The sequence below is a fragment of the Salmo salar genome, chromosome 18, assembly GCF_965601325.2.
Source record: "Salmo salar chromosome 18, fSalSal1, whole genome shotgun sequence".
Taxonomy (NCBI): domain Eukaryota; kingdom Metazoa; phylum Chordata; class Actinopteri; order Salmoniformes; family Salmonidae; genus Salmo; species Salmo salar.
In genome coordinates this window covers 96,846,130-96,858,410 of record NC_138308.1, presented here as the reverse complement: position 1 = coordinate 96,858,410, position 12,281 = coordinate 96,846,130, and the positions used below count along the sequence as shown (strand labels likewise).

General features: G+C 43.3%; 1 protein-coding gene and 1 long non-coding RNA gene across 2 annotated transcripts; both read left to right on the top strand.

The window, feature by feature from the left end:
• The first annotated feature begins 3,970 nt into the window (after positions 1-3,970).
• On the top strand, positions 3,971-12,126 carry LOC106578170 (fibrinogen beta chain). The gene is made up of 11 exons (XM_014156800.3): positions 3,971-4,113; positions 6,005-6,019; positions 6,273-6,476; positions 7,178-7,361; positions 7,956-8,052; positions 8,314-8,438; positions 8,545-8,664; positions 8,837-8,959; positions 9,133-9,260; positions 10,801-10,958; positions 11,277-12,126. The coding sequence occupies exons 1-11, from the start codon at positions 4,039-4,041 to the stop codon at positions 11,506-11,508; spliced, it is 1,461 nt and encodes a 486-aa protein (XP_014012275.2). The 5' UTR covers positions 3,971-4,038; the 3' UTR covers positions 11,509-12,126.
• Positions 9,551-9,768, top strand: LOC145861809 (uncharacterized). The gene is made up of 2 exons (XR_014381504.1): positions 9,551-9,668; positions 9,709-9,768. It is a non-coding gene; the product is annotated as an uncharacterized LOC145861809 (long non-coding RNA).
• Positions 12,127-12,281: the final 155 nt, after the last annotated feature.

The window sequence follows — 12,281 nt, the reverse complement described above, 5'->3', positions numbered from 1 at the left end:
ATATACACTAATACACACTAATATACACTAATACACATTAATACACACTAATACACACTAATACACTCTAATACACACTAATACCCACTAATATACATTAATACACCTGACAATGGGTGTATCCCAAATGGCACCCTGTTGAGGTGCATTACTTTTGACCAGAGCCCATAGGTGTTTATATTGATACCCTGTTCCCTATAAAGTGCATTACTTTTGACCAGGGTCATGAGGTGTTTATAATGGCACCCTGTTGAAGTGCATTACTTTTGACCAGAGCCCATAGGTGTTTATATTGGCACCCTGTTGAAGTGCATTACCTTTGACCAGGGCCCATTGGTGTGTATATTTGTCCACAAGGGGGAGCTCCTCCTCATGTTTATAAGTTGGTTTGGTCTCCAACATCATCTACTGGTCCAATAAAACCAAACAACAGTTTTACTTTGTTTGTTTGTCTCATAAAGGAGAAGAAAATTAATATATGACTCTGTCCCTGTGAACAGTAATCATAAATTCAACTGTGCTTGTGAACAGATTATTCAATCATTCAAACATATTCTGGAGAGAAAGAGAGAGACAGTGACAGACAGACAGACAGACAGACAGACAGACAGACAGACAGACAGACAGACAGACAGACAGACAGACAGACAGACAGACAGACAGACAGACAGACAGACAGACAGACAGACAGACAGACAGACAGAGAGAGACAGTGAGAGAGACAGTGAGAGAGACAGTGAGAGAGACAGTGAGAGAGAGAGAGACAGTGAGAGAGAGAGAGAGAGAGAGAGAGAGAGAGAGAGAGAGAGAGAGAGTGAGAGAGAGAGACAGTGAGAGAGAGACAGTGAGAGACAGTGAGAGAGAGAGAGAGAGAACTCTTGGATAAAGGAAACAAAATGTTCTATTAATGATTTCTAAAGTTGCATAATGATTGTTGTAATACCTGCTTACTAATGTATGACTTTGATAAAGGTTGTTGTTCTAATACTTGTTTACTAATGTATGACTTTGATAAAGGTTGTTGTTCTAATACTTGTTTACTAATGTATTACTTTGATGAGATTTTATTGACAGAATGACCACTATGACCAAATCCAATTGCAGTCTTACGATACAAATCCAAACAACGGGGTTCCTTCTTGCTTACAGAAAGAGTGTGAGCCAGCTATACATGAGCAGTCCGGGGTGTATTCATTACTGGGCAGTCCAGGGGTGTATTCATTAGTAGGCAGTCCAGGGGTGTATTCATTAGTAGGCAGTCCAGGGGTGTATTCATTAGTAAGCAGTCCAGGGGTGTATTTGTTAGTAGGCATTCCAGGAGTGTATTCATTACTGGGCAGTCCAGGGGTGTATTCATTACTGGGCAGTCCAAGGGTGTATTCATTACTGGGCAGTCCAGGGGTGTATTCATTACTGGGCAGTCCAGGGGTGTATTCATTGTTGAGCAGTCCAGGGGTGTATTCATTGTTGAGCAGTCCAGGGGTGTATTCATTACTTGGCAGTCCAGGGGTGTATTCATTAGTAGGCAGTCCAGGGGTGTATTCATTAGTGGGCAGTCCAGGGGTGTATTCATTACTGGGCAGTCCAGGAGTGTATTCATTAGTAGGCAGTTGAGGGGTGTATTCATTAGTAGGCAGTCCAGGGGTGTATTCATTAGTAAGCAGTCCAGGGGTGTATTCATTAGTAGGCAGTCCAGGGGTGTATTCATTACTGGGCAGTCCAGGGGTGTATTCATTGGTGCAGGGTATGAGCCAACTCTACGTGGGCAGTCCTGGTGTGTATTCATTACTGCACACCATAGAAATCCATATCAAAACGCTTCTCAACTGAAAACATTTTATCAGGATTCTCCCATGTTGCTTCCGTTTGGTTCCTAATGAATACACCTCAGACTCAGGCTGAATGTCCTCCATCGATCCAGCAGTCCAGAGTGTGTGTTTGGTTTTCGGTGGTGGAGGTATCACCCCATCTAGGTAAACACCATGATCAAACAAACAACATGTTCTGTCAACGGGGTGACACAGTACTAACTCAGCTATCAGGAAATTATGATGATGATGGTGATGATGATGATGTGTTTACATGTTGTGCAATATGTATGTATGCTGACTATGAGACATAGCAACACAAACTTGTTTGCTTGTCCGTTACCTACTTTATCATCATGCCAAAGTTCTGCTCTGGCTTGGCCCGTAGGGTAATCTGGAGGCGAAAGAAACGCACACCTGTTTAGATGAGGTGCTGGATAGCGGAGTTGAACACCTGAAAAAGCTAAATGAAAGCCGCACACTCTAGGAGCAATAATTGAATAATTTAATAATGTAATAATTTAATAATGTAATAATTTAATAATTTAATAATGTAATAATTTAATAATTTAATAATTTAACAATTTAACAATGTAATAATTTAATAATTTGATAATGTAATAATTTAACAATTTAATAATGTAATAATTGAATAATGTAATAATTTAATAATGTAATAATTTAATACTTTAACAATGTAATAATTGAATAATGTAATAATTTCATAATTTCATAATTTCATAATTTCATAATTTAATAATGTAACAATTTAATAATGTAATAATGTAATAATTTAACAATGTAATAATTTAATAATGAAATCATTTAATAATGTAATAATTTAATAATGTAATAATTTAATAATGTAATAATTTAATAATTTAATAATTTAATAATTTAATTGCCAACGTTCCATCAGGGTGAAGACAGCTTGTCTTTCGAAACGTTGGATATCACATTATTAAATTATTGTATCTGAGCTTCTAGTGTGGCTCTCCTTTTCTTTTTCAATTGGCCCATAGAGTGCCATTCTACAGGTTGACCCACAGAGTGCTATTCTAAAGTTCTGATCCGGGTTGACCCATAGAGTGCCATTCTACAGGTTGACCCACAGAGTGCTATTCTAAAGTTCTGATCCGGGTTGACCCATAGAGTGCCATTCTAAAGTTCTGATCCGGGTTGACCCATAGAGTGCCATTCTACAGGTTGACCCACAGAGTGCTATTCTAAAGTTCTGATCCGGGTTGACCCATAGAGTGCCATTCTACAGGTTGACCCACAGAGTGCTATTCTAAAGTTCTGATCCGGGTTGACCCATAGAGTGCCATTCTAAAGTTCTGATCCGGGTTGACCCATAGAGTGCCATTCTACAGGTTGACCCACAGAGTGCTATTCTAAAGTTCTGATCCGGGTTGACCCATAGAGTGCCATTCTAAAGTTCTGATCCGGGTTGACCCATAGAGTGCCATTCTAAAGTTCTGTTCCGGGTTGACCCATAGAGTGCCATTCTAAAGTTCTGATCCGTGTTGACCCATAGAGTGCCATTCGAAAGTTCTGTTCCGGGTTGACCCATAGAGTGCCATTCTAAAGTTCTGATCCGGGTTGACCCATAGAGTGCCATTCTAAAGTTCTGTTCCGGGTTGACCCATAAAGTGCCATTCTAAAGTTCTGCTCTGGGATTTTCAGTACAACATTACTAGCCCCTGATTTAAGGTCAGGTTAACCTTTAACCTCCGTAGTGGTTAAGATGAAAACTGAGGGAGGGTACACTCCTAGATCTGTGGTTAGAGGGGGGGGGGGTGTTAATTTGTGTCCCCTTTTGTACTTTAACTTTTTCCACATCGTTACAACACATTTACATTTACATTTAAGTCATTTAGCAGACGCTCACTGTATATAGACATAATATGGCATTTAAAATGTCTTTATTCTTTTGGAACCTTTGTGAGTGTAATATTTACTGTTCATTTTTTATTGTTTATTTCACTTTAGTTTTTTTATCTATTTCATTTGTTTTGGCAATGTAAACATGTGTTTCCCATGCCAAATAAAGACCTTTGAATTGAATTGAGAGAGAGATAGAGAGAGAGAGATAGAGGGAGAGGGAGAGAGAGAGAGGGAGGTTCTTCCGGCTTAGGACAGGTATAAATATGGCTGTGTCCTCCACTGAAATCAGTTCACCTTCAAAGGCAGAAACTTTTTGTTTGAGACACCACCATCTAACGCCAACATGAAGTGGCTACTGCTGCTCTGCCTGTGTGTCTATGCTGTCCATTGTCAAGACGATTATGACGAATATGACCAGGTAATGTATATACTATATACTGTATGTATAAATCATAGGTAAATCATGTTTTTGACTTCACTGGTCCTTTAACGCTTAGATGTTAATGTGGGACTTCGAAGCAGTTCTGAACAGGTTTCCGACTTACATTTTGGTGTAGAAAGCGCTCTGGTGAACTCAGTAGTAATACCAGGAGGCACCATCTGTCTGCTTTCCATTTCCACTCTCTCAGTGGAGCGGACCTGAAGTGTCAGGTTTCAGACCCCCCACGTTTGCATAGGGAGTGACATGTCATATTTTCTGACCTATAGACAGGTTAGCTGACGACGCCATGAAAACGATGCGGGCTATTTAAAAGGGGCAGAAGTCCGTGTTTTCTTATGATTCCGGATGGCCAGGTAGCTAGTAAAAATCCCCAAGGAACTCCCTCATAGTTGGCTCGTTTCAGCTAGTTTTATTTTGTTCTTGATACCATGTCTTGTTTTGACTGATGTCAAGTCTACGCTAATATGGCTAAAATTCGCTAGATAGCTAACGAACAACTGCAACGATGTATTTGAGAGACAAGTGCTCATTCTGAAACTGTATTTATGTTTTCAATAAACATTGGAGTTGAAATATAGTTTACATATTGTCAACAATCTGCTTTGCCTCATAGTTGCGTACGCGTCGGTTTTGTTGCTAAACAACCAACCCGTCTATCCAGACAAATAATAAATGATCTTTTCCTCTGAGCGAGTGAGGCGGCAAATGAAAGATGACAGTCAAACTAGTCCAGCCGTTGTGTTTTCATTTCACTGTGATATTCTCAGCTGGATTTAGAGCTCTCCACGTGAACAAATACTAAATAATTTCATAGGATTGAAAGCAGACCATTTTCTCTTGGTCACAGACTTCACTTCATGCTTAAGGTTGTAATGAGTCTGTACACATGTTAATAATGGAGTTTCTGCGCCACTCAGTGGTAGTTCAGGAGAACATTCTCTGTCGACAGTTAAAAAATGAAATGGTGCCAATATGGTACTGTCACAGGCCTGCCAGCCTGTATTTTCAGGCTGGCAGGCAACTGCTCTCTATCCCTCTCTATCACATTCTGTCTTTTCTGTTTCCTTGTCTGCTCCGCACAGACCGGACAAGTTTAAGCAGGCGCGCAATCGATTATGGTCATTGTAGTTAATTACAACGTTATCTGCGCTAAACTAAGTAGAATAAGTCACCTGTTGGAAACTACAACTCCCTACTACATCGCACAGTTCAGGCTTCATCTGATTTATCTCAACAGAAACTGCACATTGAACTCACAGAAAGAAAAAGGGGAAAAAAAACGAAATGGAATTCGGAATAATTGAACAGACGTCGGTCAATTGGTTGTTTAAAAAAACGTAAAATAACTGACATTTCAGTTAATCGCTCAGCACTAAGCACTTTCTAAAAATATGCAACATTACCATTTACTGGTTATGGCCATATCATTCAAAAAATGATTATGTTCGGGGATATGTATTTAAGCAAAAATCAAAAATGTTCCCTATCATTCAACTGGTTTAACCCAACACCTAGCAACCTTGACAAGAGGTTTGGATCTCTTGGCGTAACGGCTAGGACGTTGGGTTGACAGTCACTGAACCCGGGTTCGAGTCCTGGTCGGGACTACGATACTATATATTTACTATATGTTATTAGTATAAATGAAATATGCTATTTATTATTATTATAAGAGTTCAAAATGGAGTTGATGATCATTGACTACTGTGTTCCACCTCCACAGTTGTGTGTACATTACAAAATGTGTAATAACGTTATTCTCATATTCAATATTTATAGCCTATAAGACACTTTGAATGATAATTTGTTTAACTTGTCATGTTTTTTAATGTAATTTTTTTTTTTTTATGTTGTTTATCTTTCACAGGGGGATAAAACAGATGTAAGTGGAGCTCTTTCAATAGTGTTTCTTTCAATAGTGTTTCTTTCAATAGTGTGTCTTTCAATAGTCTTTCTTTCAATAGTGTTTCTTTCAATAGTGTTTCTATCAATAGTGTGTCATTTGGGGATTAATTCAACCCTCACAGTCCTTACCCTGAATCTCTCTGCAACAGTGCCCAGGGCAAACACCATTCATTCTCTCCCTCTGTCTCTCTCGCTCTCTGTCTCTCTCTCTCTCTCCCTTCCCCCCTCAGCCCAAAAAAGTGGTAGACCCTCGCGGCCACCGTCCCTTGTCCAGAGGGAGTGAGACCTACACCCCTGCCCGCAACAACCCCCCTCCCGTCAGCGGCGGCAGCCAATACCGTGGGCGACCTACGGCGGCTCCCGCCAGAGCCATGGCACAGGAGAAGGATGAGCAACCGGAAGCTGGGGGGTGTACACATGCCTCAGAACAAATGGTGAGGAGTAAGGCTCTCTGTCTGTCTGTCTGTCTGTCTGTCTGTCTGTCTGTCTGTCTGTCTGTCTGTCTGTCTGTCTGTCTGTCTGTCTGTCTGTCTGTCTGTCTGTCTGTCTGTCTGTCTGTCTGTCTGTCTGTCTGTCTGGGGTTAGGGTTAGGGCTCTCTCTGTCTGTCTGTCTGTCTGTCTGTCTGTCTGTCTGTCTGTCTGTCTGTCTGTCGCGCGCGCGCGCGCGCGCGCGCGCCAATGCATCATTCGTCAATACCAAATCAGTTCATTTTTGTTGTTGTGAAATTATATTTTATTTATGTTTTCAAACAATATATAAACATATTCAGACAATATCAAATAAATGACAATTGATCACATCAATTACATTAATCCAGCCTCTTAATAAAGTGTAGTTAACCATGTCTACCTCCTCAGACCCTAGAGAGTGTTGTGTCTCGTTAACCATGCAGGCCTTTTAGGGGGTTCTTAGCATTAGCATCTACCATCTCTGCCATAAGGATCCTATGGTCAAAGTGGAAACACTTCCTTAGCATTAGCATCTACCATCTCTGCCATAAAGATCCTTGGACGCGGTCCGCCCGCTCTACCACCCCGGCCGGTACAGCGACCTTCCTTAGCATTAGCATCTACCATCTCGCCATGCGGCAGCGGTCCCCGCTGCTCCACCGTGGCGCCTCCTCCGGTTCTACAGGGGGTGCTGTGTCCTACGGGCTGTGAGCTGAAGACAGCCATGCTGAAACAAGAGAGGAACGTGAAAGATGAAGTGAGGAAGATGCAGAAAGATGTTGACGACCTGTCGAGATCCTCTAACACCATCTATAACTACGTAGACGGCATGTCCTCAGCACTGAGAGAGAGACAACTAGTCAGCAATGGTACAATACACACACACACACACACACACACTTTATTATGGACATGTCCTCAGCGCTGAGAGAGACAGCTAGTCAGCAATGGTACAATACACACACACACACACACACACTTTATTATGGACATGTCCTCAGAGCTGAGAGAGACAGCTAGTCAGCAATGGTAATGCCTAGCTAGATATGTAATTTACATACAATGACCCAAGACGAGTAAACATGTACAGTGGACAGTGTCCCCCGACGTTCACACAGTGGACAGTGTCCCAACATTCACACAGTGGACAGTGTCCCAACATTCACACAGTGGACAGTGTCCCAACATTCACACAGTGGACAGTGTCCCAACGTTCACACGTATTATGTGTCTCAGAAATGGTCAGTCCATACTCCGCTCTGTCCAATAACTAAACATATAGACTACCTTATACCTTATACAGTGCTGTCATATGTTAGCCAAGCATGCTCTCCTCTCTTCTCTCTCTCTCCTAACTCCCCGTCGCTCTCCCCATACCCCATACCTCTCCCCGTCCCTCTCTCCCCCTCTCATCTCCCTTTCCTCCTCTCTCCCCCATCTCATCTCCCTTTCCCCCTCTACAGAGAATGGTGACCTGGTGAGTCAGTACACGGACAGTCTGGAGTCCCAGCATGCCTTTGCAAAGGAGGCTATAGACACAGTCTTCCCCTCTAACATTAGGTTTGTGTTTGTGTGTGTGAGTGTGTGTATATCGGAGGGGCTAGGTCCAGCTATTAGCATCTTCGAGACATTGCTGAAAAACATCTACTCATTGCAATAGATATCCTATGGTCACAGCTGAAACACTTCCTTAGCGTTAGCATCAACTCACTGCCATAGAGATGCTATGGGCACAGCTGAAACACTTCCTTAGCGTTAGCGTCTGTATTTAACCAGGTGTTCATTCATTAGTGGCATAACAAAGTCTTATTCGTCCTTCAGGATTCTTCAAGGGGTCCTTGAGAAGATCAGGTTGAAGATTCAGAGAGTGGAGAAGGCTATCCTGGCCCAAAGGGAGGAATGCAAGGAGCCATGCACTGTCTCCTGCCCCATACCTGTTGTATCTGGTGAGGATGCGGACTGTGGGGTTGGTGGGTCAGGGTGGTTGGTTTTGTGGTTCTGTGAGTGGGTGACATCAGACTAAAATTGTCTGTCCCCCTCCCCCCTCCCCAGGTAAGGAGTGTGAGGACATCTTCAGGAAAGGAGGAAGGGATTCTGGGATGTATCTGGTCCAGCCTGACTCCTTCTACCAGCCCTACAAGGTCTACTGTGACCAGACCACACAGAAAGGAGGTCGGTGCTTTGTCTGTTTCTCTCTCTCTCTCTCACTCCAGCCATGCTTGTGTATATATATCTAGTGCTTTTAAATGCATGAGGGGGAGTGAAAAAGTGCACGCTTTTGGAGAAGGGAAGAGAACCGTATAGAATGTTCTATCCATTTATCCTTTATTTGATTCCCCCCCAGGCTGGACCACTATTCAGAACAGGAAGGATGGTTCTGTTGACTTTGGCCGGCGTTGGGACAACTACCGCAGTGGTTTCGGGAATATCGCCTTCGACGTCGGAAAGGGACATTGCAACACTCCAGGTGAGAGAAAGGAAATAGGCTACAAATATGAATAAACTACAATAGAAACATTTACAATTTCATTTATATTCAGTCACTTTAGGAGGTAAACTTCATTTAAAAAAAAAAATCTCAATATAAAATGTAAAGTCATGATGTCACTGACAGTGTGTTTGTCCTGTGTCACGTGACAGGGGAGTACTGGCTGGGTAACGACCGCATCAGTCAGCTGACCAAGCAGGGACCTACTGAGGTCCTCATGGAGATGGAGGATTGGTCTGGCAACAAGGTCCACGCCCAGTACAAACAGTTTACCATACAGGTAACACAGCCACGCCCAGTAACCAACAGTTTACCATACAGGTAACACAGCCACGCCCAGTAACCAACAGTTTACCATACAGGTAACACAGCCACGCCCAGTAACCAACAGTTTACTATACAGGTAACACAGCCACGCCCAGTAACCAACAGTTTACTATACAGGTAACACAGCCACGCCCAGTACAAACAGTTTACCATACAGGTAACACAGCCACGCCCAGTAACCAACAGTTTACCATACAGGTAACACAGCCACGCCCAGTAACCAACAGTTTACTATACAGGTAACACGGCCACGCCCAGTAACCAACAGTTTACTATACAGGTAACACAGCCACGCCCAGTACAAACAGTTTACCATACAGGTAACACAGCCACGCCCAGTAACCAACAGTTTACTATACAGGTAACACAGCCACGCCCAGTACAAACAGTTTACCATACAGGTAACACAGCCACGCCCAGTAACCAACAGTTTACTATACAGGTAACACGGCCACTCCCAGTAACCAACAGTTTACTATACAGGTAACACAGCCACGCCCAGTACAAACAGTTTACTATACAGGTAACACAGCCACGCCCAGTACAAACAGTTTACTATACAGGTAACACAGCCACGCCCAGTACAAACAGTTTACCATACAGGTAACACAGCCACGCCCAGTACAAACAGTTTACCATACAGGTAACACAGCCACGCCCAGTAACCAACAGTTTACCATACAGGTAACACAGCCACGCCCAGTAACCAACAGTTTACCATACAGGTAAAAGTACCTTTACTATACAGGGAACAGACAGACAGACAGACAGACAGACAGACAGACAGACAGACAGACAGACAGACAGACAGACAGACAGACAGACAGACAGACAGACAGACAGACAGACAGGACAGACAGACAGACAGACAGTTTATCATATATCTACACTTTCCAAACAAATAGATCCCCAAACAGCCAGCAACAGCATGGCATTCTAGAACTCCGAACTCTGTGGTCTGGGGTTGGGTTACTGGAAAGCACTTTGCACAGAAAATGTTGTGAAATGTGAATAATGATATATTAAAATCCTGATTAATTGGGGGACACCCGAGTGGCGCAGGCTGTGTTGCAGCCGGCTGCGACCTTGAGACCCATGAGGCGGCCCAGCGTCGTCCGGGTTAGGAGAGGGTTTAGCCAGGCGCTCTAGCTACTCCATGTGGCGGGCCGGGCGCATGCACACTGACTACGGTCGCCGGTTGTACAGTTTTCCCTCCGACATTTTGGTGCGGCTGGCATCCAGGTTATTAATAAGCCAGCATTATGTCAAGAACCAGTGCGGCTTGGCAGGGTCATGTTTCGGAGGACGCATGGCTCTCGACCTTCGCCTCTTCCGAGTCCGTACGGGAGTTGCAGTGATGGGACAAGACTGTAACTACCAATTTTATATCACGAGACTGTAACTACCAATTGGATGTCACGAAATTGGGGAGAAAAAAGGGTTAAAGATTTTTTTATGAAAAAAATCCTGATTGATTTATTAATGTATTGCAGGGCGAGACGTCCAACTACATACTGGCGATCAATGGGTATTCAGGAACGGCCGGTAACGTGATGCTGGACGGAGCTATGTCGCTGTTTGGAGAGAACCGGACCATGACCATCCACAATGGAATGATGTTCAGCACCTACGACAGAGACAACGATAACTGGTATGGGATGATGCTGGATGAGGGGCTGGGGGGGGCTGTATGTCTGCTAGTTGTTTTCCAATGAAGACCTAGACAACCAGGTGAGGGGAGGTCCTAAGTAATCAATGAAGACCTAGACAACCAGGTGAGGGGAGGTCCTAACTAATCCTTGACGTTAGTTCATCAATCAAGTACAGGGAGGTTTGAAAACCCGCAGACAACACAGCCCTCCAAGAATTACATTTGGTTTAGGGATTTTTGTTCAGTCAATCAAAACATCTCTCTCTGTGTCTGTCTCCCCCACACCCCCCTCCTCTTCTCCCCCCTCCCCTCTAACAGGACTCCAGGTGATCCGTCCAAACAGTGCTCCCGTGAGGACGGCGGTGGCTGGTGGTACAACAGGTGTCACTCAGCCAATCCCAACGGCCGTTACTACTGGGGCGGGGCTTACACGCGGTACATGGCAAAACACGGGACGGATGACGGCATGGTGTGGATGAACTGGAAGGGATCCTGGTACTCTCTCAAAGCCATCTGCATGAAGATCAGGCCATACTTTGCCTCGCGGTAGACACACAGGGACACACACAGGGACACACACAGGGACACACACAGACACACCGAGAGACACAGGAAGTGACCTTTAGCTGAGGTCCTACGAGGTCCGTATCCTGCTGATTTTCTTTTCTACCTGATAATTAACTGCACCCGCCTGGTAGTCCCAGGTCTAAATCAGCCCCTGACTTTAGAGGGGAACAATGAAAACAAGCGTATGTTCATACTGTATGTGAGAGCCAACAGAGAGAAGCACACAGTTTCCCCCAATGTGTCAATCATAATCTCATCTAAATCTCTGAAACACTAAAGGAAACGTATAATGACTTCAATAGGGCTTTTAAAAGACACTACAGAGGAACAAATGGTGCATGACGCAAGAGAAAAAGAGAGAAAGGATGTTGTTGTTTGAGTTGTTTCAAACCTGAAACTTATGTCTTATTTTTATTTTAAAGTTGAACAGAGAAAAGCCAAGTAAAATGATGGAGTTTAAAACAAGATAAAAAAAAACATTATATGTGTTGTCGCTGTGTGATGTGATTGTGTGCTTTGGGACATATATATATATATATATATATATATGAACAGAAGACTGTCCCTTACGTTACTCAATAAAAACATATTGTGGAACTTATTTCGCGTTTGCTCGTTATCATTGTATCAACTCACAGCCATCAGATCATTACCTGGAATGTGAATGGGATGAAGTGACCTGTAAAATGTGAAATCAAATATGATATACAGCTATATATATATATATATAAAGAGAGTTATGGTGTAGTGTGGTGT